The sequence below is a fragment of the Lissotriton vulgaris genome, chromosome 11 (genome assembly GCF_964263255.1).
Source record: "Lissotriton vulgaris chromosome 11, aLisVul1.2, whole genome shotgun sequence".
In the NCBI taxonomy this organism is placed as follows: domain Eukaryota; kingdom Metazoa; phylum Chordata; class Amphibia; order Caudata; family Salamandridae; genus Lissotriton; species Lissotriton vulgaris.
Window position 1 is genome coordinate 8,718,229 of NC_141699.1, and position 27,564 is coordinate 8,745,792.

The window sequence follows — 27,564 nt, forward strand, 5'->3', positions numbered from 1 at the left end:
AGGGACAGCACACTCATGGAATACAGAAATATCAAGCTGTCCCAGGTCAGTTGTGAATAATGCATCAGTCTTGTTTTCATTCTGCTACTTTAAGACCTGCACTTATAATGGGAAATCAAAACTACGAGGAAAAAAGCAGCTTTGGCGAAGCCAGTAGGTCTAACATTGCCAATTATAAAAGTATGTCCTGGCACCGTGTGTGGATGTGCTCTAATTAAAAGCGCAGATTGCCGAAACTCACAATGAAGATAGTTGATAGCTGAAGTGGACCAACTCTCTGGCTCATGCTATATGCTGTAGTGGGTGAAATAAATGTGTGAATGACACTACAACAGACCAATTGATGAAGAGGGCTGGCTAAAAGCCCTCACACATGTATATTATATAGTTTTAGTAAAATCTGTAGGTCTTGCTGAATGCCACGCCTACAAAGACTACATAAACGCTTTGTGCATGGCACTGGATAACTTAAGAACTTTACATGAAAAAAGATGCACATTTTGAATCAAAGGGCGCCTGAGAAAGCAGAGGAACATACTACCAAACATTGCAAATAATGCCAAAAAAAACCCAGAAGAGTTTGCTTTGCAATTGTACAAGGTCATTTTCTGTGTTTGGTGAATGATGGGGTGCTTTTAAGCAAGTTGTGGTCAAGCTGGAAAAACTTTATTAATTATCCATTGCTGGTGGTACTGAGTACATGTTGGGTAAAGCGTTGTCAAGTCATGGGTAAAAAGACATCTCTTCTGTTCAAAAGTTTGGGAGCAACAAAATCATGTAGTATACTGTCCCGGAAGGGGAGCTGTCGATGTGGGTTCAAACCTCATTGTGCTCGACAGTTTCAAGTTGTACAGATAAAGCCCAACGAGGCTGAACATGCCTGGGTTGCTTATATTTCCATCCAGTGAAGTTATCATCATGTTTTTGGGGCACAACTCAGATTGTTATCCTTGTAGATGAAGGAACAAGTAAGTTAAATATGAAGGAATAGAATGCACTAGTTATTACCAGGTGTACTTATTAGTCAAGCGTTTACGCTCATCTTAGGCTTTGAATCTCTTATACTGATTGTTTCTCTTTTTTCCTTGTTCTTGAGGGTTTCCCTTGACTCTGCTGATCCTTTTTATATTATCCCCGAAGTTTAACCAGTACTCTGATTTTCCCTTTCTCATCCGGCCCCTGTGGTGTTTCCAAGCTTTATAACTGCTTTCCTTTTTGTAATCACTGAGGATTTTTGACACTCCACTGGTACCTTCATTTTGCACTTTCCTGAGACCCTGCTGCTCCTTTCCTTTTGCTGTCCTATGGGTTATCTTGAGGTCCTGTCCCCACTCTCCTTTTTCCATTCCCTGGGTCTTTACTGATATATTCCTTTCCTGACCTCTCAATCTTCCTGATCCTCTGTCAATGTTCACTTCCTTCTTCTGGCCCCTGTGGTTCGCTAAGGCTCTGCTGATACTTTGTTTTCTAATCCCTAAGTTTTTGTTAAGCTAGGCTGCAATCTTTCTTTGGAATAACTCAGGAGTCCTATGTGTTGAGCTGGCCCCTCTGATGCCCCATATCCCTGCTTCTACTTTTCTTCTCCTGTGAGATCCTGCCACCTTAGATACATATGTCTAAGTTTTATGCTTTTGTTGCAGATCTATGAGCTGCGTGTTATGGAGACTAAGCCTGACAAAGCCGTATCCATCATTGAGTGCGACATGAACGTAAGTTTTACTTAACCTTTGAGACTATATTAGTTATGGGGCTGGAAGGATTTTTCAAGTCTCCATGTACTAGTTCTGCTTCTTCTCTCTGCCTGCACAAGTTTTCCTCCATTTCCTGCCCCCACAGATACCACCACTCCAAGCACTGTACAGAGCTAGCTCCAGACCTGGCCCATAACATTATTGCTTCCACTCTGCCTCTGCCATTCCTGCCTCTACCATCACTCTCTCCTCCACAGATCTACCTCCACTTGCTACCTGTACTGTCTTCAGTCCCAGCCCATCCTTAGCAGTACTGCCTCAACTCCATGTCTGTACAGGTACTGCACTCCGTACTTTTTAGTGTAAGCAGTACACTGCCACCATCTAACAGCACTTCCTCCACTACTTGCCTTCAGGTTGAGTAGTATCCCAAGGACTAATGCCAGCACCAGGATGTCAGTCATACTAACCTACACTACTGGACATGGCAGGCTGAGCGATTCCAGGCAAGGATTAAGTAGTGCTTTTGTACACTGCCTAAGACTGCCTGCCTAGTACTCAAGCCTGAGCCACAAGCCAGGAGTCTCGAGTTCTATGCAAATGCAAACTGCGATTTGGACCTGCAAACAAAATAGACCAAATATCCAACCACCATTTCTGAAACTAGCCCAGAATTAGGTTGCCTGTATGAATAATTTGTTTTAATGCACAGAGAATTTCCCTGTTTTGCATTCAACAGTTCATTGTGGCAACTTTAAGCAGCATGGGGCAGAGCGTCAGCAGCTTCATTCGGTGTTGGAGCACACCAGACTAAATTAAACACTTAATGCCCCCTCTGGTGTACTGGTACAGACTGCTTTAGAATCTTTCAGATTCTGATAGGAAAGTTTGACTTTGTATGTGAAATTCTTTCCTTGGTTCTGCTGGCAGCTGTAGAGGTATGGAAGCCCCATATGACCAATCTTTATCCTCCCACCAATCAACCACAAAACTATGCAGCCATGTTTGAATGGGAGCCAGTATCCAAACTCGCAGGAGCCGCTTCATTCCATCTGCTGAAGGCTGCCAGAGGAGGAAGGAGGGCTGCTGCACTCCCTCCCTCTCAACCTCATCACCTCAACAGAACCTCGCCTGTCTGTTTTCCATATTTCAGTGTCTACAGGCGGTTTCACTGGTTGCTCTGCCAGATACCTCGTTTTTGACAAGTGCATTTTGATTAGTGCCCTTCAGGGGGTTGGATGATTGGAGACGCAGCAGTTCTAACTTTTCGTAACAGCAGCTTAAGTGGCAAAGCTGTTTTTCATTCCCCAAAGCCAGCACCTGGTGTAAGATGATCCCTCTTCTCAGTGGGCACTAAAAGTAACATTGCTGATACATTGGAGACCAGCATGTTTCTGTGCACAGACTATTACAAACAACACCAAAATACCCCCCAAAAATATGCTTATTCTGCAAGGTGGCATCACATTTGGCAGTAACCCTATCACATATGTCTATATCACCAGACCATCTCCTTGCCCCCACTAATATCAGTGGTGCAGCTGGTGTCGCCTGGATATAATACTCCAGGTGAGGCTTCCAGACCTGGGCACAGTACCCCAGAGGTCTCTCCAAGAACATGAGACAATACACCAGAGGCTAGCTCCAGGAAATAACCTGTGTCTCTCTGACTGGGACACAGTATGCCTGAGCTGACCTCTAAATGTAGTAACAATACTCCAGGTGGGGCTAGATACAGTTGCTTGAGATGGGGCATGAAGTACACAACACTATACTCAGATTTAACTTTTTGAACAATATACAACACCCCAAAAAGGGTCACCGTCCACCAGATGTGACCTCTCAAAGCGGTACTCCACAAGTAGCATTGTAACCCACCCACATTCCTTATGTTGTTCCAGCAGCTTTGGCATATTTATTACCCCCACACAGATGCTACAATATCAATAGTAAAATTAGGACAAGAGCTGGGTCACTTCAGCCATGTAACAAAAGGCTAACTGCCTTTCGGTTTTCCTAAGTGTGTGAGGAATGTGCCTCTGCAATAAAAGAGAACAGACCCCGAAGAAGGGTAAATGGCTTTTTAGTATCTCTTTCTTCTCTCTGAGAATGTCTTAAATCTTGAAATGCAAGACCTGGATGAGGCTCCTGGACTCTGAATCTCCAGCCCACCAGTGTGTCAGGGACACCATCTGGGTGCAGGTGTGCATCTGGAGGTGGGACTGCCAGACCTGCGACGAAGCAGAGGAGGCTGACGACATGCGCAGGGCCGGTTGCTGGCTTGCCAACTGGGCTGTGAGGAATACCCAAAGATGGTGGTTGCTGGGGCTGCATTGCTTCCTTCCGGGCAGCACTGGCAGCTGGGAAAGAGATGTCCTTGGACATCGCATACCGGGCATTAGAAAAGACCTCTGGTGATGCCTGGACTGATACTGAATCTTCGGACAGGGGCTGTTTTGGTGTGCCTAAGACTGCATAACCTTCTGTGGTGGCAGCCGGAAGCACCAGGCAGAAACAGGAGGCTAGAAGGGGAGCCACATGCAATTTGAATTTGAATTGGACTGGGTTCTAGGGATTGGGGACCCCTGGAGGCTGGAGGGGTTTTGATTCTCGGGCTCCTTCGAGGGAGATCACTCACACCAGGGGGCCCAGTTCATCATTATGACCCCAGGCTGTGGGGTATGGGGACTTTTCTCAGTGTGAAATAATTAAACTCTGGAGGGTTAGCGGGGAAATATATTGAAGTTCTGGTCTAGGGCATGGCCTATGGGAGCCTGTCCAGAGAATATAGCTGGAGACTGACAGCAACAAGTTGCTGGAGCCCTCGGTGGGGGACCAACATTGAGGCATGCTAGCCCCGCCTGCCACGGCAGCCCTCAACAAAAAAGCAGAAGAGGACAAATCCTGTTCATAAAAGCAAGCAGCTGTTGAAAGAAGGTAGGGATCCCAAAGATAGCCAAACAATAAAGCTGCTCCCTGGGCCTCTGCTGGACTGAGTATGCACCACTGGGGCGTGAAGAGGAACAACCACCACAGAAAAGGCAAAACGTAGATATGATGAGTGGAAAGGGAAAGAAAGAAACTTCCACTATAGACCTCCTTTAAAACGAAGCAGGAGGCACCTGCATGAACAAGAGGAGCACCCCAGGGTCAAGCCTGGAGTGAGGTACGGAACCCCAGCCTGATCCTGATCAGGGCATCACCAAAGACGTCTTGCTGCAAGCCTTCTTTTAGGTCAAAGATAACATCCCATCTGTCAAAACAGAATTACAAACATGCGTTACAACATTGTCGACTTGGGCAGCTGAGTTGATGACATGGAGAAAGGTCTTCATGAACAAGTGGACGGCTAGTTCTCCAGTGTGCAGAACGAGTCACTCAGTCACCACTGTCGAGAGAGGGCTGAGGACGGGCAAGGTTTCGTGCCAAAGTTCTGCTGCAGTTCTCGCCCGGCTGTGACTTTTCTTCGTCCTTCTTCTGTTGCTCCATCAAATATGAGTTCTTGGGTTCAGGGGTGCCACCTAAACACTTAATTTAGGGGCGGTATGGGGAGTGACATGTAGTAGCCAATGGGCTATCTACCTTTAGGGTGTTTCCACCCTCTATATTACCTTTTCCATTGGGAAGTGGGTATAACCCTGACCCTAGAATGCTAATTCTGTCCAAAACAACATGGGGTAATCTGATAAGTGGGGTCCACACTAGCTGGCCTACCCTAGGGTGGTCCTGGCTGAATGTGTGCACACCTCCTAATTTTCTCGCCTGTCTTGCTGCCAAAACGTTGGGTCAGGACAGGGGGGTGGGCACCCCCACACTCTGGAGAGACCCGGGGTCGCATAACAAAGGCGGCAGGGCCTTTGAAGCTTCCTGCTCTGGAATGCCCATCCAGACTTGGAATAGAGGTGCCTCAGCCCGGAGCAGGCTTTGTTCATGTCTTCGGAGAGCAAAGGCTCTCACTTTAGGAGTTCAGAAACTGGTCTATGGTGGCTGGCTGGTCGAGACAAACTAGTAGTCTGTAGGTTTTATGGGGTCATGTCTAAGGTTCCCTCTTAGTGCATTTTGTAATAACGCAAAACCAAAAGGGATGATGGACGGAGTGTTGAACAATGCAAGCACTCACCCCCAGTCAACTGATCTGGGTTTAAACCCTCATCATTCTTTAGCTCACTCCGCCACCCCAGTTCAGACATGACCATATGCAAATCAGTCTGACCCTGTGTCTCATGGGAACAGTCCAGCCCGAACTGCCAAGCCATGTCCTCCCTGGACGGAAACAAGCATCCTGGGACCGGTTTCTGGCTAATCAGCTGTCATCAGCCAGGCTAGCTTGAATCCAGTGGCAAAGTGAGCAAGGGACCCACGTCTGGGCATACTCTGCCAACTTAGGGCAAACAAAGCAAAACCAAAAGGGATGATGGACGGAGTGTTGAACTGGAGTGGCGGAGTGAGCTAAAGAATGATGATGGATTGAACTCAGATCAGTTGACTGGGGGTGAGTGCTTGCATTGTTCAACACTCCGTCCATCATCCCCTTTGGTTTTGCCTTTTGTAATAACTCCAGCACTGGCATCAGTGTGGGCTTATTGAGACTAGGTGTTTGGTACCAAACATCTTGGGATACAGTGAAGGCATCATGTAGCTGGGGAACTCCTACTGACGAGTCTCCAGCCCATGTCCTCCTTATGGCTTCCTTGTGCATTGGCAATATCCAAGGGTGAACTTAGAGATCACCAGGACATATCCACACTCGCAGATATGCCCACACATTGGGATAGGGGTGACTTATTGTGGTATCTTGGTATTCTCTATGCTATCCTTCTCTACCTCTAATAGAATGTTCATGTGATGCATCTATCAGAATTTTGGTGATCTGCCTGAGAGATTACAGTTGGCTGGGCTCAGCACCATGATGGATGCTCCTGGTGGGGTCTCTCTATACAACTTGGAATAAAGCATCTCTTAAATACATCATTACTTGTGGACTTCTCATCATTACATATTGGCGACGATCTTAAGAAAGAACATACACCTGTCAAGTCTGGAAGTACTTCAAACCGTTTGAAATTAAGAAAGGAAACTACAAACCATGAAAGGACCTCCTGCAACAAGAAAAGCTACCTCAACTGCCAGCATGACCTCACCAGTGACCTACAATTGGTCGCCCACAGCAGTCTGGCAGTCGTCCTGTGTACCAGTGAGTCTACAAATTTTAAGTTGGAGCTGTGCCCTCACGCTGGGTAAGCCTGTTTGTTTTGACTTTGGGACTCACGCTGTATCCTCACATGAGGGTAAGCATTTTATTGGCCAACTCTGCATTTTGTCCTATTTACAAGGAGAGTCTACTTTATGCTGTGTTGGAGCTGTTCCCTGTAATGGGTTAAACCAGAATCGTTTCTGCTCCTGGCTTATCCTGTTTTATGCCTTCACATGTGAGTTGGCATTTACTTTCTTCATCTACGCGGTTTGGGGAAGAATTCTGTTTGATCTAGTATGGATATATTTCCAGCAGTGACTTTTCTCGATTGAAAATTGTTCTATTTAAAGTTTTTTCTTTGCCCAGAGGATTTGAACTTGTCTGCTGTTCCTACAGAGTATCATCCTTTTTTTTTTTCTTCAAAAGCACAAAGCACCGTGTGTTTCTCTGCAGTCTCACCAAGGATCATTCTTGCTGTTTTAACTAGACCACACGATATCTACACTGCGCAGTAAAGTATTTCATATGACATTTTACAAACGTGTGACTGAGAGCAGTTTAAATCATAATGGCATGCAGAGTTTAAAGGCAGTTGCGGTGATTCTATTATACGTTCATTATTTTATCGTTTTTGAGGGAAAATAGAGTCATTAAAGCCAGCGTCTGTTCAACTGTCTTTCCACATTTAAATATGTTGCGCTTGTCTTTCGCTCTGCGCGCACTCACCTCATGACTTCTTCGAAGCTCCTGTGACGTGCTGCCTTCCCTGCACCATCAGCCGATACTCTGTGATGTTAAGAAGCGCCGTGAGCCACCCGGCTTTGCGTCACTGTGCGCGCCGACATGTTTGTTTTAGGGGTCCTTGATGTTACCAGCGCTGTTCACGTCGTCTGCTTCTCCGTTTTTCGGAGTTTTAGTGCCAACTATTCTAGCAGTTTTTTCACACGTTTAAATATTGTGATGCATACGTTTATGTTTTACGATGCAGCAGACTGCGGGACAAGTGAGAGTTTTCCCTCATCTTCAACAGAGCGCTATAACAATCTTAAGGTACTGAGCACATTCTCCAAGAAAATTTACGGAGTCTTATGGAAGTGCTGTCATGAATCTCAGTGTTTTCTTCATTCTTATGGTTATTTTTATCGGGGGCAGGGATCGAGCTCCGGTGTTGCCTCCATGTTGCCTCCACTTTTACACGGTGACAGACACACCAATGACATTAAAGGAATAGTGTTTTGTCTTAATTAAACCTGCTTGTCTACTTCATTCCGGTGACAGGCACGACACTGTCATTGCGTTATTTCAAGCTTTAACAAAGAAATGGGGGTAAAGAATATGTTTTTTCTTCACGGTCATATGAAATTTTTCATTGTAAAATGTTTTATTTTACAGGTTTATGTGAATTATTTGCTTTTTGTGTATTTTTACAGTATGCTAAGTTTCTATAAAATTTGTACTTTTTAGCTGTGGTTAGCATAGGGGTGGGTTTTTAGTCCCATTTCCTTTAGAAACATGTTTTCTTTTTCTTTGTGTTGGGGGTGGGTTTAAAGTCCCATCACCCCAGTATGCCAGTTGGCATAATGTGTTCGCTACATTTGCTGTGGGTTTCAGTCCCACCTGTTTGATTTGCTATGGGTCCCAGTCCCATTTGTTTACAGTTATTGTGGGTTTTAGTCCCATCTGTGTAATTCAAATGTTTTCGCGATGGGTCATAGTCCCATTTGCTTGCAGTGGGTTTTAGTCCCATCTGCTTAATTTAGATGTTTTTGCAGTGGGTTTTAGTCCCATTTGTTTAATTTGCATTGTTTTTGTTATAGATTCAAGTCCCATTTGCTTGCAGTGGGTTTTAGTCCTACTTGCGCAATTTCTATGTATTTGCGATGGGTTACAGTCCCATTTGTTTGTAGTGGGTTTTAGTCCCATCTACTTTATTTAAATGTTTTTTTGCTATGGGGTTTTATTCCCATTTTACTGTTGTGGGTTTAAGTCCCACCTGGCACCATGTCAGTTGTCTTTTTGTCTCCTTTCAGAGGAGCTTTGCTAGGGTTATAGTCCTATAGCATTATTTGTCTAGTGTTTTGAACATGTTTTGTGATTTTATTCACATATACTAATTTACCAGTTATTTTTAAGAGTCTAGGTTTTACATCCACATATTTAGCTTCTGTTTTCTCTATTCATTTGCTTTTATGCTTTCTATGCTAAATATGTTCAGATTTGATGTATTTTTATTGTAACTTTTTGCACTGTTATCTCTTGCATTACGTTATTGTATTTTGCTTAGAGGTAATAGTGTTTTGATGAGGTTTCACCTCTACTTTTCCTCATCTTCCTTTTTCTTGCAATGAAGGTTTCTTTTGTTCTTTCTCTTTTCTATTGCATTCCATTGTTTTCTTCTTTTTAATGTTTTTTAAGAAGAGAGGATGGTTTATATGGTGTAAGAAGGGAGGATGGTTTATACGTTTTTTCCATTCTTCTTTCTTTGTTCTCTTTTTATGAGTATTTTCTCTTTGCTGTTCCTTTTTCCGCTTTTGCTCAATTCACTTGCTTTCATTTCCTCCTGTTCTCCGTTGCTGTTTTTAGCTTTTTGTTTTCCGTTTAAGAAGAGAGGATAATGTGGTATCTTGGTATTCTCTATGCTATCCTTCTCTACCTCTAATAGAATGTTCATGTGATGCATCTATCAGAAAGTTGGTGATCTGCCTGAGAGATTACAGTTGGCTGGGCTGAGCACCATGATTGATGCTCCTGGTGGGGTCTCTCTATACAACTTGGAATAAAGCATCTCTTAAATACATCATTACTTGTGGACTTCTCATCATTACACTTATCTATACCACATGTAGTGCTGGCAGGCATGGCACACAGGGATGTGTGCCTTGTTGACTCTTTGGTTTTCTCTGCACCAAGACACGCAGACTTTAATGACAGTTCGCATGAGCTTAAACAGACCGAATCAAGCCGAAACCTGTCTTGACTTGTTTGTGTCTGATTCAGAGAGGACTTGGCTTGACAGTTCGAGGTCCTTTTTATTGTTTTTCTTTTCTTTCCATTTCCTCAATTCCATTGAGTTGCACCTGTCACAATAAAAAAACAAGCATTTGCAATGCAATAGGTCTCGAGTGATGCAATTTTATGCTATTGCATTGTAAATTACAATGCCTTTTATTTATGTTTTTAAAAAGAAAACAAAAATAAAAGGCATTGTTATTTGCAATGCCAATAGCTCAAACTCTCATCTATGCAAGACCTATTGCATTGTAAATATGTGTTCGTTACTGGGGCCTGGTTTTGCAGCAGTGTTACAAAATTGCCAGGGCTGCTTTGGGTTCCCAGTCTGGCCCTGCCTGTGATTCTGGAGAAATCACAAAAATCCCCTTCCATAAAAAAATAGTAATAATCATACCATTTAGTGCAATGTAACTAGTGCTCATGTAAAGGGCCACAATGCCCTTGGGCTGACTTCGCGCTATATAAAAACTGCAAAACAAAACGCTGTGTAGTTAATGTTTGATGCACATCCCGTGTGTATAGTGTGTTTTAGCTCTCTTTGCCTGACGTTCTCTTCAGCCCACAGGCATTATTACCATTGGGTCCTGCCACAAAAACCTTTAATCTTTCAGTCCGCTCTGAGCGACAATATGTAATATTCTTGAATATATGGTTTCCAGTAACTGTGCAGCACTCGAAGCCCGGCAGGTTTTCTGTCACGTTTTGAAAGCTGTGATGGATACCTCAAAATACTCACTTTCTGAAGTGTTCCAACGTGAGCAGCAATTGAGTGTACAGGGCGGGGCAGGCTTTTACATACATTGGGGCTGTCTGTTTAACCTGATACTGTTTCCCTGGGAGTGGTAACCCGATGGAGATAGTATCTTTTCTGTCAGAGTAGAGATGGCGGAACAACGTAATTGCTGAAATGTATGTTTTTTTTGTCTTGTGTGCGGTGGTTGCTAGGCTGGCTGTTGAAATATGCGAGCCCCTGGAAGGGAAGCTGTCCCTTCGCTCTCTCAGCTCACTGCAGTTTGACACCGGGTTGTAGAAAACAAGCTGGCTCCGTGGAGTCGACGGGGGGAGGGAAACTGAAAGCGCACGATGCGTGCGCTGCCAGCCTCTGGGGACAGGAGTTGTGCGTGCATACGGAGTGCACATCTCCTGTCCGCGCGTGCCACCTCCTGTCTCCCTTTGGGACAGAAAGCAGCAACAATAGAAGCGCATGCGCTGCGTTCGCTAGCGAGACCTAATGATAAGCTATGTGACATGTTGCGGCCAGAAAGCAAGTACCTCATGACTAGTTAATGTCGTAGCTGCGCTTGTGTATGGTTCTAAAGAGATGATTCGATCTCATCAGTTTTCTTGCACTTATCTACGTGCATGCTCAGTTTCAGCAAAATAAATGAGCTTCCTTGTTACACAATGCTATTTAATTGGTAAGTTTATCATCGACTGGCTTAGTTACTGTCAATTTCCCAAGATGCAAATAAGTTGTGTTATCTTTTCTACACAGGTGGATTTTGATGCCCCTCTTGGATATAAAGAGCCTGAAAGACATGGGCATCGTGAAGAGATTACGGTAAGTTGTCTCACAGCAATCACCGTGCAATTGCTGCTGCACAGGTGGTAAAGAGCAAATATTGCATGAAGATATTAAATGTTTGAAACAAGTAACATGTAATCAAGTTACCTAGTTTTTTTTTTTTTACAAAATAGACACGATCTGTATGTCTTTCCCAAAACAATCCAGAATGACAGCCTCCTTCTAGAGCGGTTGTGGGATTTTGTTTGTCAGTGGGCCAGCTTTGAGATGCTTATGTCATAGAATTTTGAACTCAAGGGGCCTGTTATTTATACTCCTTGTTTCAACCATACCAGCCTAATCGCTGCCTGAGGTCCTCTGATGCCGCCTTTGAAGGGCGCTCTTTCAGCTGTCTTGCCACTAAACTGTGGCACACAATGCCATTAGATTTTAGGCAGGAATGGTCTAAAAATGTTTTCAGAAAGAAGTTAAAAACCTGGTTCTTTACACAACCTTAATACACTAACCTTTTAAAGTCTGCTGAAGCCACCCTTCTGTGTGGAATCCTAGCGCGGGGTCACTCCGTTTGGAGTAAGCATTGCACTCTACAAATTACTGTACTGTATAAGGTAAACTTTGACAGTCTTGTGCATTGTGTGGCTTGTTAATAGTTGCAACTCTGTGCTGATGATCTTTATAATGGTATAGAGACTTCTAGCCACAGATTCCTTACCTTAGAATCATCCCCAGGCGTCAGACTGGATCTGGAAATTTTTTGTGAGCAGTACCCCTATACGTGGTAGGTGGCATCGATCGGCGTCACGTGGTGGTGGTGGCTTAATCTGCGCCAAAAGGGATGTGCTCAGTGCCTGTATAGGCGCCACGCCAGAGCTCTGCAGTCTGTTCTTTTCGCGCCAGTCAGCGCAAATCCGCAGATAGCTTCCCTTTAGTCAATTTTTAGTGAACTTATTTTGATGTTTTGTTGAGTCTTTTTGAGGTTTTTTTCTCCTGGTGTGACAGGAATGTACTTCCAAAAGGCCAGCTTCAAGCCATGTGACGCCTGTCACCGCTCAATGTCAGTGACTAACTCGATGTGCGTCGCCGCGACAATTCAGGTCCCGGTTGAGAGAAAGGGCCCAGGAAACAGTCAGGGAGTCCGAGAACCTCGTCTCACTCGAAGTTGTTGGGTCATTCGGGTTAATCCCACAAATAGAAGAAGTGGAAGAAGTGTTCGACTTCTCCTCATCCGTCTGCCGATGAGATGAGGGAGCATAGACAATCGAGGCCTGACTCTGCTGTTGAGTCAGCCCCTGGGCCATCTATGCATCTCCCTAAATTTCCGGGAGCTGGAACGACCCCTGCGCAATTAAGAGAATTTTATGAGGCTATGCATCTCATATTTGGGTGGCCTTTTCCCTCTGGCGCGTCTGGAGAGGCCCTTACTGGATCCACGCCGACTGCTCCGGCCCTGGTGCCAGTCAGGCCCATTGGATCCACAGATGGATCTGGAATGGCACTGGTCTTACCTTTCCCGACCCCAATGCCGACGCTCCTCATTCTGATCCCCAACTCCGACATGGGTGTTGTCCGAATCCGGCACAGACTGGAGACATGTTTTCCAGGCCAGAGCCTGAGCCCTATTCGTGTGGGCTGGGACTTGTGGTAGTCAAGACGAACATCTTGACAGAAGTGCTTCAACTGGAAGTGCCCCTTTCTGAACCACTGCTCCAGTTTAATGAAGCACTTACTGATGTCCTGCTTGGGACATGGTCCAAGCCCAACACAGAGGCTCCTGTGAACAGGACTTTTGCCCGCACCATTCCCCTACCCCAGGGGACCCCATCTTCCTCATGCCACACCTTACCCCGGAGAGCTTGGTAGTCCAAGCCTCTACTACCCACGTAAACCCTGGTGCATTCTGAACCACACCACTGGATCGGCAATCCAAGAGGTTGGACAACTTAGGCAGGAAGATGTTTTCTTCCACCAGCCTGGCACTGCTGTCTGTAAACACAACGTGTCTTTTGGGTCGCTATTCCTATGCTCTGTGGGACACGGTTGTGCGGGTGCTGCCAATGGTCCCAGAGGAGGCCCGGGCTGTACTCTCCCAGGCGGTTGCAGACAGGAGAGACCAAGCTAAGTTCTGGATCAGATGTGGATTGGACACCACCAACTCACTGAGTAGAGCACTTTTGTCGACAGTGGCCTTGGGGTGCCTCGCCTAGTTAAGGAGGACTGGCTTTTCTGGGAATGGCCAAGCATTGCTAATGGACAAGCCATTTGATGGCTTCTGTCTCTTCGGAGTTAAGGCGGATTCAGTGCTGGAGCACTCTAAGGACTGCAGAGCTACAGCCAGGTCCTTGGGCCTTTCCATTAATTAATTAATTAATTAATTAATTGTGGGTTTATATAGCGCTAGGATAGACTCCCGGAGGAGTATCTCCGCGCTTCGACCGCTGCGAAACCCTTCCTGGCTTCCCTGAGAGATGGTCCCTTAATGGGTATCTCCAGGGTGAGACCAGGCATCCCCGGCGGTCTGGTGGGGCCGTTAGTGCAGATGAGGCAAGCTTATGCCCAGAGTTGCCGAGTGTGATCGCTGATCAGAGTGGGCACCGAGGCGAGAGAATTATCGAGTCCGCTGACCCTGGTCCAGAAACCTGCCGCGTCGGGAATCGAACCCTGGTCCCGGGCCGTCCTCTGCTCTCGGGTCTGCCGCCTCTAACCAGTGAGCCACACTACTGCACCCACACACCATGACCCCTTGTCACCCCCAGTCCGCCTTTCGCTCATTTCGTTGCTATGGAAGGCGCTTCCAGCTGTGTCTGTACCCGCAAAGCCACAGCGGCGCACATGCTTCACAGCCTCTGCGTGTCCGAGGACGCGGTACCTACAGACTTCTTGGATCGAGCAGCCAGTGGACGGGCAAGTTCATCCCCCTCCCCTGCCAGCCACTGCCTACACGCCCTTATAGTCTGCCCCTTTATCATCATAATCATTCACCACCACAGGGGCAGCCATAACCACCTGAACCGGGGGCAATCAGTATTTAATCCAAACAAATGTTCAAAGTGTTTGAGAAAATACAATTACGTATACAAAAATGAATAAACAATTGATTTAGAACAACAACCACATCAGTGCACACATAGAACTGTGAAAATACATGTATATAGTGAAAAACATATATGTAGAAGACTGCCCATACAGGAAAAGTCTACAAAAACATACACATTTTATTTAATAAAAATATGTAATGCTGGCACATATAACTTTTAGTAAAAATACACAACCAGACAGGTGGCAACCAAACGGAGGTTACATAAAAGAAGAAGTTTCAGAACAACACTGAAACTACAACTAACAAGACAATGTGTCCTCCATTAATTGTGGCCACAATTGCGTCGACTGCATTTCGATCTTTGTTATTAATCCACGGTCATCTTCAGGACATAAAATTTACTGAGCATTCCAACAGACAATTTCCAATCAATTAATGGAAGGCGAACATACCAACAGTCAATGGATAATAAAATAGATTTGATAAAGGCTATTGGCTGGAAACAATTTTATGTTCATCTTCAATAACTTGGTTACCTCCGTCACTACTTAGAGATAAACCGGCTAAATCAGCCACGGGGTATGAAAACCCTTTCTCCCTTATACTTGCTTCATGTGTGCGGTCAGAATTAATCCCGTCGCACTGCACGATAATTCGTCTAGGAATTATCGTGCACACACGTAAAGTTGTGCGTGATAGTCGCCATGTTTCCAGTGCGCTAACCTCACTGGTGGTCAGCTTGAAATCCTCCATGGTTACTACTACAATAGGTCGTCAGGTGGTCAGCGTAGAAGCCCCTGCTCACCAACACCCTGGTAGTTGATGGAAAAGTTCCCCACCTGCTTCTGGAGAAGCTTCTCCAGTTGTTAGAATGTGCACCATCCTGCTGCTGTGGGTACAAAATATTTCCTGGACCCAGTCTGAGAGACTCCCTGGTTGACGGTGTGAAAGCCACGTTTTCCTGGTCAACATGTGCGTTATTAGTGAAAAATATTTTGATGGCGATTGCAGCAGCCCCTACAGTTGTCAACCAACAGAAATCTGTTATGATTGTTAAATCCAGGGCTGTAAGTGGGCCGGGTCTCACCAGTGCTGAGCACCAGCAGTTTTTTAAAGGAGGCCTCGAAACGAGTCTCTAGAGTCTCTATCTGGCTCTGGCTCTGTTTTGTGCATTGGCTCTGGCGTTCCGTTTTTATCCGGATTGCAAGGACAGAAGGCACATTGATGTGTGCGTGCTCACACTGCTCACTTCTCACTAGTGGAGAAGTTACGGCATGACGTCATGCCAGATGAGTGTTGTAGGGGAAGGGGAAGTCTTTAAAGAGAGTAATTTACTCTCTGCATTTCCCTTCTCTTTTTGAAAGCAGGAGCAGCAACATTGTTGTGGTGTCACCAGGGCTTTAAGTGGAAGCTTTTTCAATATTCTATACAAGCCATAGTTGCTGCTTATTTATCTTGTGCAACTAACAGCTATTGACAAAGCCAATAGTCCTGACTTGTTGTAGGCATGATGTTACTTTTATCATATATCTGGATGCAATGACAGAAACTGCAAAATACAAGTAGGGCGGCAAACTACTATGCTAAGCACAGATTTTTTGATTACCTGTTTTAAGCCACGCTCTTGATTACAACGGCCACGCCCCTTTGAGAGACCCCCCCAGTTTTTTCACCCCACTTAAAGCCCTGGTTAAATCTCATGCACACCTGTCAGTTACTGCTGGGAAGTTGTTTCAGGTGGCTTGTAAGTGAGTAAGCCATTGGTTACCAGTGTAAAACCGTATCTTGCATCGTTCCATGCTGTGTGACAAGCTGATGTCGGTTAATTCAAATTATTTTTTCTTTATGTTCTTTTAATAGGACATTGAAGCGGACAACCCTGAATACATGGCCGACCTGGGATTCCGGGTGAGTTCTTTGAGCGCTTCTGTCGTCTAAGTAGGAGTACGTGCTCCATAGAAATAGTTTTCCTTATTTTGGAGTCCAAATCAAGCATTTTTATCTGAAAGAGATTTAATTCTAATCCCTGGCTCACTCTCTTCCCCTTTATAACCTTTTTCCCTTTCTCCTTCCTCTCACTCCCCTGATCTTTCTCATTTTCTGTTCCTCTCCCTCCATGTGGCCCAGTGTGGTTAAGACCACATTCATCCAGTCTGCCCATTTGCCATCTACTTCTAACATGCAAATGTACATCAGGATGATGAACTTTGGTCCCAAGGTCTTTTTTATTTATTTATTTATTTATTTATTTGAAAAGTTTTATATAGCGCGAACAAGATCTTTACAGATATCAGAGCGCTTTACAAGGACAAGGGGGTGATAGAATAATAGTATGTAATAGTTGAGGTAATTAGGTACAAGGTGCATAGTTACATAGATATCTCAAAATACAAGAGGTAGGTCAAAATTGAGGTAGTGTAGGTACAAGGTGCATAGTCAACAGGTGCACCAATAATATCAAAGTACAAAAAGAAGTAGCATATACTTGTTTAAGCGTTCTCAAAATGCTTTTGAAGATAGCGTAAAGGTAGGCATAGTTGAGGTAAATGAGTACAGGGTGCATAGTCATACAGGTGGATCAGTAATACAAGAGTAGGAATAGTTGAGGTGGTGTAGGTACCGTATGCAGAGTCAGACAGGTGCGTCAATAATATAGAGACTACCAAAGAGAGAACGTATACAATCAACTAAGTCGATCATACAAGTAATACACATAGTCCAGGGGGTCAGGCAGGTAGTAAGAGCGGATTCTTGAGAAATGCTGAATAATAGATCATGTGAATTTAGCCATGAGAATCGCTTTTACTTCTTTCTTAAAAAGTTTGTTGGAGGAGATGAGCCTGGTTTCAGGAGGGAGTGAGTTCCAGATCCTGGGCGCCATTCCTGAGAAGGAGCGTTTATAGGTTTTTTCCTTCCGAAATCTTCGGGGCTTCAACAGTAGATTGTTTGTGCTTCTAGTAGTTCTAGAGCCACCAGAGATTGTCAGCTTTTGAGTGAGGTAGGCGGGTGAGTTCATGTGTACAGCCTTGTGTGTCATGCAGGCGATTTTCAGATGTATTCTGGCTTCAAAAGGTAGCCAGTTCAGGGATTTAAAGTCAGGGGAAATATGCGAGTGCTTTTTTGAGCCAGTGATGAGTCTCGCTGCAGCGTTAAGGGATGCTCTTAGGGGTGCCGTTGTAGTTAGTGGGAGCCCGCAGAGGGCGGTGCTTCCGTATTCTATGTGCGGGACGACTATGGATTGTACTGCAGTTTGGAAGTCTTTGGCTGGAAGGAAGGGTTTAAGTTTTCTCAAGGTATTGATTTGGAAATTCGCACCTTTGGTTGCCTTGCTGATGTGCTGCTGCATGTTGAGATTGGCTTCAAGTGTTATGCCTAAAGATTTTGCTGAGTCTACGATGGTAGGTTGAACATTGAGTGCAGTTAGGTGTTTAAGCCATGTTTGAGCGGTAGAGATTTTTGCGGGAGGTGCGATCAGGAGGAACTCGGTCTTCAGCGCATTGAGTTTGAGGTGATTCTCGGCAAGCCAGGATTGGGTGTTTCTGATCGTGGTGTTCAGAAGCATGATGTCCTTGGGAGATTGTATTTTGAGATAAAGTTGGGTGTCATCGGCATACATGTGAAAGTGCACGTTGGATGCTTGTAACAAGGTAGTGAGAGGTTCCATAACTAGATTGAACAGTGTTGGGGAGAGGGAGGATCCTTGAGGGACGCCTAGCGAAACAGGTACCGGAGAGGACATCAGGTTGTTGCTTTTGAATCTCTGAGATCGGTTGTGTAGAAAGGAGTGAACCATTTGAGAACCGTCCCAGAAATGCCCATTCTTGTGTTTAGTAGTTCTAGTAGGTTCTCATGTTTAACTGTGTTGAATGCTGAAGAGAGATCAAGAAGGATGAGGAGACAGTTATCGTTTTGGTCTAGGATTTGGAGAGCGTCGTCAACTATGTGGGTCATCGCAGTTTCGGTACTGTGCCCTGCTCGGAAGCCTGATTGATGGATGTTGAGGAGATCAAACTTATCTATGTGTTTAGTCAGTTGTAGCTGTACGCATTTTTCCAACAGTTTAGCGAGAGTGGGAATATTTGTAATAGGACGGTAATTGTTTAGATCAGTGGGGTCTGCTGTTGGTTTTTTTAGTAGCGGTGTGACTTGTCCGACTTTGAGGGCGTTAGGGATGGATCCTTGTTGAAGAGAGCTATTGATAATCTTAGTCCAGAGTGGGAGGAGCAAAGGGATAAAGTCTTTTACAGCATTAGCAGGGAGGGGGTCAGTGAGGTGATTGGATGGTTTCAGGGTGCTGAGCAATCTGCCGATTTCATCTTCGGAGTAGGTGCCAAAGGATGACCATGTAGCATTGTTCTTTGGTTCAGACATTGCTGTGTGTTGGGGGTTGGAGTAAAGGATTGCGTCATTGAGGAGATCGCTTCTTATGTTGTCAGTTTTTTGGTTAAAGAAAGCAGAGAAGTCTTCACAGGAAGGTGTAACGCCCCTGGAACTGAGTGTTTGGGGTTGTTCTTTGGATTGTGTTCTGATTAGCTCAAACAGTTTTCTTGGGCGGTTCTTTGCTTGGGCGAGCTGGAGGCTGAAGAAATCTCTTTTCGAGCGTTTTATTTTCCTGAAGTAGGCGTTTCTCTGTTTCTTCAGGGTTTTAAGGTGCAGTGCAGAGGGGGCTGATCTCCAGGTGTGCTCTGCCATTCGCATGGCCCTTCTATCTTCATTGAGGCTTCCGTCATACCATGGGTTGGAGATCTTGGACGAAACTCTTTTCAGTTGCATGGGTGCGGCCTCATTGATTATTGTGGTCATAGCATTGAGATAGTGGTCAGTCAGGAGTTGGACATCCGTAGCACCGGGAGGGGGGAGTAGGAGATTGCAGCTGTTAGTCGGTAAGGAGTTTGGGTTGAGTTTCTTCATGTCTCTTTTCCAAACTTTGGGCTTAGAGGGTTGCACTGCGTTAAATTTAATCTTTTCATTGATATCTACACCCTCTTAGAATGTTTTGCAGCAGTCCATGTTTTGAGTAACACATGCTTCTTTTACAGGCATTCACAGGCTCTGGCAATCGTTTGGATGGCAAGACAAAGGGCATTGAGCCAAGCCCCTCGCCCATCAATCCCGGGGACATTAGGAGGTAGGCTATGTGTCCAACGCTGTCCACACTGCACTGGTTGTCCGTGGTTCCCATCACCTTTTTCACTTCCAAAACTTCATGGGCCATTCAGTGGTTCACCCTCCTGCGCCTGGTATAGGGGCCCTCCTGGCCCTCCCTCTCTCCGCCATGTGAATGCTCCAGGTGATTTTTAAAGAGCTGAACAGTAGGCCACCTTTTCTCGGTCAGGGATACCCTTTAGTTGCTCTGCGAGAGACCCAGTTGTCACATCAAGCTCTGGCAGTCCTGAAAATAGTCCTTTTACATATTAAGCCATAAAGGTCTCTTCCATTACTTCTCTTAGAGCACTGGTTGTGTTACTTTAAAAAGTATTTCACATTAATACTGTGATATTGCAGTTTACAGTGTTGAGCTACCGCATATATACATGAATGTAGGTTTATCACCCAGGTTTCTTGTTAAAATGTCAGCCATAGATTGTGGGGGACAGCTAAATAGTTAAAACCAGAGCGATGTTGAATAAAATAGTCAAAGTTTTTTTTCTTGATGTTCCTTTTTAACATAGTCATGACACTAACTAAGTGAAGAGTTTTGCATTTATTTTTAGAGGCATTCGACAATGCTGATGGTGTCTGCCTTATCATGTTTTAAGGCTTAAATTGACCTTACATGTCTGCCTGCTTTAAGGAAGGTCAGTTTCACTTCTGTGACATGAAACTGACTGAGACTTCAGGCTCCAGCAGCTCAGTTGTTTCTGCTGGTGCTGAGAGAAGCACTTGGTAATCGCACGATAAACACAATCCAGGTGAAGAATAAGCATATAGAAAAACTAAGAAAGTAATTAAATCACTGTGGGAATACATGTACAGTTGGCGGAAACCATATAAATAAACCAAGCTAAATATCCATCCTACTAAAAACATGAACATCAAAAATCACTTTAATCCATTTAGGTATGTCATCAATATAAAAATAATATATGCGAAACCTAAATAAACAATTTAGTTTAACACAATAAGTTTACTTTTAAGTAGTAAGTAGGAGTCACAGTCTTCGTCCATTTTTTTGTTAAAAAAACAAACTTCCTGATTTGCCCAAGAAAAAAAAAACCTCCCTTCCAATATTGGACAACGCGTGGACGCTCAAAAGCAGCGGCACACATTTCGGTGGAGTTTCATGAGTAATACACCTCCTTCCTCAGGACAATGTAGCCTTGATTGATACTGGAAAAGTTGTGATTCATGAATCCAAGCAGCTTGAACTGGGGTCTGTTCATACAACACAAAATAAATTAACAATTTAGAAATAATTATCATTAACAAAGTAACAAGCAGGACAATGCTGCAATGGCATCAACCACAATAAAGAACCAAAGCATTGTAAGTATTCGCAGTTCAACTAAAACCGATAAATAACTTAAGACAAACAAACATACTGTCCCATCTGATGTAAAATAGTGTCTTGTGATAAGAGGATCAGTAAAGAGATAAAAAGTAATAGGCATTCCTCATCAACAATGAATTGCTATACATAGAATGTAACAGCCTCTTGTCAAACATGATGTAATTCAGGATAATCTCTTATCAAAGAATGTAAAACCTATTAAAGAGGCGGTTTGTTTAAACCAATTATTGGGATAGGAGAAATAAAAAATGATGAATGGAAAAAAGTCTTGAACATCACTTAAACAGTCAAAGGTTAATATATCCTGATATAGTTAATCATTATATAGTTACAAAGGCATATACATTGTACGGAAGATTTTATTTTTAATGCAATAGAAATATGTGACCATGCATATATGAGAGTTCCATAACTATTTAGATGAATGAGGCTGAAGCCCAAGTTCTTTTATGAGGTTATGTAACTCAGAGGTGACTTGCAATATCCTGATCATGTACACCAGGGGGTACTTTATCCCATATAATACATGGCCACACCATCACGTTTCTCACAGCCACTTAATGTTTTCAAACATGAAGAACAAAAATAAAACCTCTAGTGCAAAGTTAAACACATCAAAAACCTGTTAGATATTTGTTGCAAATAGAAACAGTTCAATACAAGTAAGTTTAAAAAAGAAAAAAAACTGCAGTAGCTGTGAACGTGTAGAAACGCGCACAAAGATTCTAACTTTTCTCTATGTAAGGAGTGTAAAAAAGAAGCATATTCTCCTGGCTTGTCATTGTAAGCTATTAAAATAGAGCAGAAGAAAGAAAAGCAACGTTCCCTTACTTTAAACAGCTATTTCGATTATGCTCCGTGACCTGACCTTCTTATATATATATATATATATATATATATATATATGAAGCTTTGTACATCACATTTAATTGATTCCAAAGGCAGGTCTGACTAAACGAAAAAAGCAATCACTCTAAGCAACCAAAGTTTGTGAATGTAGGATTAACAGAGCAGAGTATAGAAGGTGCTGCTAGACCTTACCTGAAGACTGATGCCAGGCATTGTCTACCACAAACAAAATGGACTGTAACTTTAATTCCTACTTACTAATTAGGGGCTTCCTTAAAATAGATTTCTTAATTCTTTTTGTATAGATTATTTTTATATAGATGTGAATGACATCATATGAGTAAGTGGATTCAGTAAATAGATTTTTGATTTATATGAGAAGGCTGGATATTTAGCGTTGGTTTGGTTGTATGCTTTCTCTCTATATGCATTCCTTTGTACGTTTCCTCCAATTGGTTATTTCGATCCCTTTGTTATTTTATATATATATTTGGGGAAAGAGTGTTTTTTTTCATGTATTAAATGTTCTGGTAATACAACAGCCATTGAAATAAAATCTCCAACATTAAAAAATACCCCCTTAGTGCCTTTAAAAGTCCCTCTAGGTCACCTGATGTGGGAAGTAGCTGTAAGATGGCCACACCGTTTTAGACTGAAATCCTGTCTCTGGTCAAGTTAATGCTCACTCATTATGGCTGCTTCCCTGGTTCCTACTGGAAAACCTTCTTAGACCTCCTGTTAAATGAAAACATGCAGTACAGGTTTCTGCCCTATGTATGGAGAACGTAAACACTGGCACCCAAAGACAGGTATTGGCATCTGGGGAAAGTCAGAATATAGCATAAATGTGGGCTGTGTTCCATGGCTTAGCTGAGCACAAGGTAAGGATTACACATAACTCACCGCGCATAAGCCTAGCAAATGCTGAGGGCAGGGACTCTAAACTCAAGCACACAGGACTTCTTGCATCAGAAGCTCTGAATCTGAGCTGATGTATAACCACAGAGAACGGTCAACATGGTTTCAACTATACTGACATCTACAGATGAAAGCAAAACAGCTGAATCAGATATGATTATTATTATTATTATTCTGAGTTTTGTATAGCGCCTGGTTACCAATAGGCATCCCAGCGCTTATCAGAACATAACACTACTAAAAGAAAGCAGGGATTAAACGGAGAACAGAAAAGTTTTTAAAAGTTTACGGAACCTGAGAAGACTGGCTTTGGAGCGCAGTTGTAGGGGCAATGAGATATAAAGGAAAATAACTAAGAAAATAAACCAATCTTAATGTATTTTAAATAGTAACAGGTATAGTTGAAGGGCCAGTTTATATCACTTTCATTGCACTTCCTTACAAATATACTTTCAGCCACAGAAACCTTGTCTAAAGAGTTGTTCCAAGTAACTAACACATGTGAAGAACTGATGAAAAGAGGACCTAAAATCGAAAGTTTGTTTTGCTTTGTCTTGGTGATTACCGCCTTGGATGGGGTATGATAAACATTAGGCAAATGGTATGAAGCAAAGGCCTAGCCTTCAGATCTTCAAATTTCTTGTCCTTCTTTTCACAGAGGAATTCCTAACTATGAGTTTAAAATTGGAACACTTACTTTCATCCGGAATTCGCGCCCACAAGTCAAGCGAGTGGAGGAGGTGAGTCGACAAGCCCCTAAATACTCGTGCAGGCGACTGCCCCAGCAGGTCATGGTGTGATCCCTGGTCTGATCCAAAAGGGGCATGGCATGCAAATGGGAGTTATAACCCTTCCCCCAGCACCTGGGGCACCTATGGCATTAGAGTCTAGGAACTTGATGAGAGCGCTGGACACACCCTTCAGCACAAGTTCACACAATGCACAGGTGCCTGAGCTGGGACCGTACATGTGGTTGTAGGTGGCCGTGCCAAGACCTACCTCCAAATTAGAGCCAGAGCAGTTCAGCACCTGGTCATGCTATCAAAAATGAACTCTTCAGTTTCCAGATATGGTTACAAGTATAGTCTGTTGGTTGGCCTGAACGGTGCGGTCGTGAGAGTAGGTCTAGTGAGTGATGGAGGTATGTTGAGGGTCTGGTGCAGCCATAACGTGGCCTACTTCCTTTGCATTCGAGTGCTTGGTGAGATTCATCACTTTGCACACAGTGATCTTGTGAGCTTAAGTGGCTGAACTAGGAACAACTCTCACATCTTCCTAATTCCAAACATCATTTGTAAGTTGGACCCCTACTCCTGATGAGGTGTAGACGGGCTAGGGGGGTTGGGAGTCTGTGCCGCCTTAGAGGGTTGGGGAAGCAAACCGGATCCCTCACTATGGATATCCTGCTATGAAGTTTTCCCTTTCCACCGCCTTTTACTGTCAATGTGTGGAAATATATGGGAAGTGCCATCTTGAGGGTGATAGTGTATTCACAGAGGGAGAAGCTGCTAGCTGTGCTGGGTGTATGTGGGCTGTCGCTGTACCAGGATCACAGCATCCAGTGTGCATGTCCCAGGAACTTCCTTTGGATATTTCTACCTGCTCATTGTGTTCAGCTGCCTTAACTGGATGTTCTTTTCTTCCCTCCACATTCAGGACGATACTGCACGGTTCATTGCGTTCTCCGGCGAGGGACAATCACTGCGTAAGAAAGGACGAAACCCATAACTTATTCAGCCTTGAACCCGTTGTAGAAAAAAAATAAAACCAAAAAAAACTTTGCAAGATTCTGACTTTCCTGTTTTATGAGTCTGTTGGGGGGGGTGCTTGGGGGGAGGAGTGCTTAAAGAAAGTTTAACGGCTGACATTTCTTACTGTTGGATAATTTCTTTGCTTTTTTTACCTACAAATTTGGACCTCCTCACACCGCATTGCAGGACCACATTTTCTGTGCCACCTTCAGAGGCTAAACCCCACCTATGCCTCTTGTTGTTGGTTTCTGTGGTACCTTTTGTTACTCATCAATGGTTGGTGGCAGATAGATTGTCCTTGAATGTAGAGGTGTTTTATTTATTATCTGGGAAGAAGCTTCTGGTCCTCTGAAAAGTAATTTCAATATCCACTAACTGGAGTTCGACACCGCACTCCATCCATCGTGCAAGTTGCTCGGTCATAGAACATGCCTTTGTGCACAGAATGGTGATTCCTCGCATGAGGGTCACTCGCTGGGGGTGTGGCCCTCTTCAGGTATCGGTAACTGGCAGCTTCCCTGCAAGACTCCATGGTGTGTACCAGATTTCAGGTTCTGGGTGTCAAATAGATGTCCAGCCAGGGTTGACAAGTTCCTTCCTGCCTCCCTTTGAGGAGAAGTAAGCACATCTGACCATCAGTTGTGTTTGGTTGTCTGCTGTATTTTCACAATGGTAGCATCTCATCTGATTGGGGATTGGCTGGAACAAGTACTCCGTATGGCCCTGACTCTTGGATGCACTGTTTCTGTGCACCCCCAGGCTGCGACCAGGTTGTTTATGTAGGAGGTTGTAAAACTGTGCACAATTGCAATCAATTTATACAAAGGAAAGGGTTGAGGCAAAGAAAGGATGAAGCTGCTTTAATCTGTGGCTTGAGAGTAGTGATGATGGTGCTTTTGAATCCAAGGAACACAACCCTGTCTGTTCCTTCAAGGGTAAAACCCAAAACGCAATGAGAAATAAGGAATCAGCACCCATCCAAGAAGTATTTCATTCATTAATTTCAAAGGTCCATAATATGTATGAGAGTCCTGTGATAAATGAGTCCGGAATTCAGTAAGATTTTTCTTTTCCAAAGTTCTTTATTTTGACAATACAGGTCAGGAAAAAATCCAAGAACACAAATGGATTCCCTTCTTAGCGGACGTGTTTCGTCTCACACATTGAGACTTCTTCAGGGCTCCAAAAACGAGTAATAGTCAACATTCAGTACATCTTGTTGTCGTTTCTTGAAAGCAGCAAATTAAACTAATTTCTTGGAGGCAGCAGAATAATCTTTATATCTTGAAGACGTGATTTAACAGAAATGTAGTTCATGCAGGTACAGTAGTCCCTGTCTATAGCCTCCTTGGGCCTGTGCTGCTGTTCTCGTCGTGCTCGAGCTTGTTAAACAGAGAAGGGCATGGTGGCCAGCGCAGGTTTACACATCACAGGTAGGACAGCATCTCAATTGCAAGCAACCACAGCATGGTTACAGTTAGAAAAATGTAAGGATAACTATCACAGCATCCCTAAGTTTTAATTCCAATTATTGATGCTCCAAAACAACACACACCTGACAAAAAAGGGGAGTTTGTGATCTCCCAAACTCAAGCCATAAAGTCCATGGTCAGAATCTTGGTTAGAGCTATATCCTGCAGCTCTGCCTTTATCGATTTGTTTATTTATCTTAACACTCCACACTTGTGTAGCACTTCTCCATCACAAGAGTGTTAAGGCATTTTACAGATAACTTAGTAGCACACATTACAGAGAAACATTAAACTGAACAGATTTGCATCAGAGGAACATATGATCTACAAGAAACCTATTGGAGAGAAATCACAAAATAGAACAACATTGTAATATATAGACTGCAGGTGTTGGGGCTTTGGGGAATTAACTTATGAGGAGCTGGAAAATATGAATTTAAGTTTTTTCTCAAAGGAAAAAGGGTGGTCTTGGTTCTGATGCCAAGAAGCAGAGTATTCCAGGCGGTCGTATTGGCACGAGTGGAAGTGTAGGAGTGATATCGTGGAATTTATTTGTGGTATTGACTTATCTGGCTGTGAATAAAGAATTACCTTGATGTTCTGAGTGTTTTCTGTGCGACACCTGCTAGCTAAGGGCTCCGGGCGTCCAGTCTAGAGACAACAAGAGCATCAATTTCTGTTTCAGTTAAGCTGGGGAGATTAAATGCATTTTTTTTTGGGATTGAGGGTAGAAGTTTTCACAATTAGTCACCCTGTTAATGTTTGGCAGGATGGGGGTAGATTTTAGAGTGAAAACTTGAGGCTTTACAATGGGAGTGCATGAGTGTCCAAAGCTTAAAATGTGTATGATATCGGGTAGTGAAAGGTCGAATTTACTCCTTTGAGATAATGTAACAAGCATTTACAATGCAATGGTCTCGTCTTAGTTAAAGTTAGAGCTATTTGCATTGCAAATGTTTTTTTTCTTCATTTTTTTGAAACCAATAAATATATGGTATTGTCATTTACAATGGCAATTGTTAAGCATTAGAGAGTAGTAGAGAGTATTAGCAGTGATTAATTGTTAGTAGAGAGTGACTAGTTGATTAATAGAGAGTATACTTGTATAGAGTAGTGTAGGAGTGAGTTGTAGGCAATAGTAGTGAGTAGTGTAGATTAGTGGAGAGTAGTGTAGAGTGAGTAGTAGATAGTGTGTAGAGAGTGTGTAGGAGTTAGAGGGTAGTAGAGACAGAGTAGTAGTGAGTAATGAAAAGTAGTAGATATAAATATATGTAGTGTAGTGAGTTATAGATAGTTTATGGAGAAGTACATCTATTTAGTATAGTGAGTAGCGAATGACTTAAAATAGAGTATATATTAGAGAGCAGTAGTTAGTACTTTTTAGTATTAGAGAGTAGTAGAAAGTGAGTATAAAATTGTGGATAGTGTAATTTAGTGGGTTGTGAGGAGTGTGACTTGTATGTAGTAGAGAGTAGTTAGAGGGTGTATTAGAGTGTTATTAGTTGAGTTAGTAGTAGAGTGTGAATTGATAGTATTCAAGAGTACTGGAAATTCAGTAAAGTGTGATTAGCTTACAGTAGTAGTTGAGTGAGTAGTTAGTAAAG

At 43.5% G+C, this 27,564-nt stretch overlaps 1 protein-coding gene across 1 annotated transcript in view; it reads left to right on the forward strand.

Annotated features, from left to right (window-relative positions):
- The window catches only part of UFD1 (ubiquitin recognition factor in ER associated degradation 1), a 48,543-nt gene extending 24,019 nt beyond the window's left edge, over positions 1-24,524 (forward strand). Inside the window, exons 7-12 of the mRNA XM_086942645.1 lie at positions 1,641-1,709; positions 11,393-11,458; positions 16,320-16,367; positions 19,499-19,587; positions 23,396-23,477; positions 24,394-24,524. Of these exons, the coding sequence (XP_086798771.1) occupies positions 1,641-1,709; positions 11,393-11,458; positions 16,320-16,367; positions 19,499-19,587; positions 23,396-23,477; positions 24,394-24,465 (426 nt within the window). The 3' untranslated portion in view covers positions 24,466-24,524. The remainder of the gene's footprint in view (positions 1-1,640; positions 1,710-11,392; positions 11,459-16,319; positions 16,368-19,498; positions 19,588-23,395; positions 23,478-24,393) is intronic.
- The last annotated feature ends 3,040 nt before the right edge of the window (positions 24,525-27,564 follow it).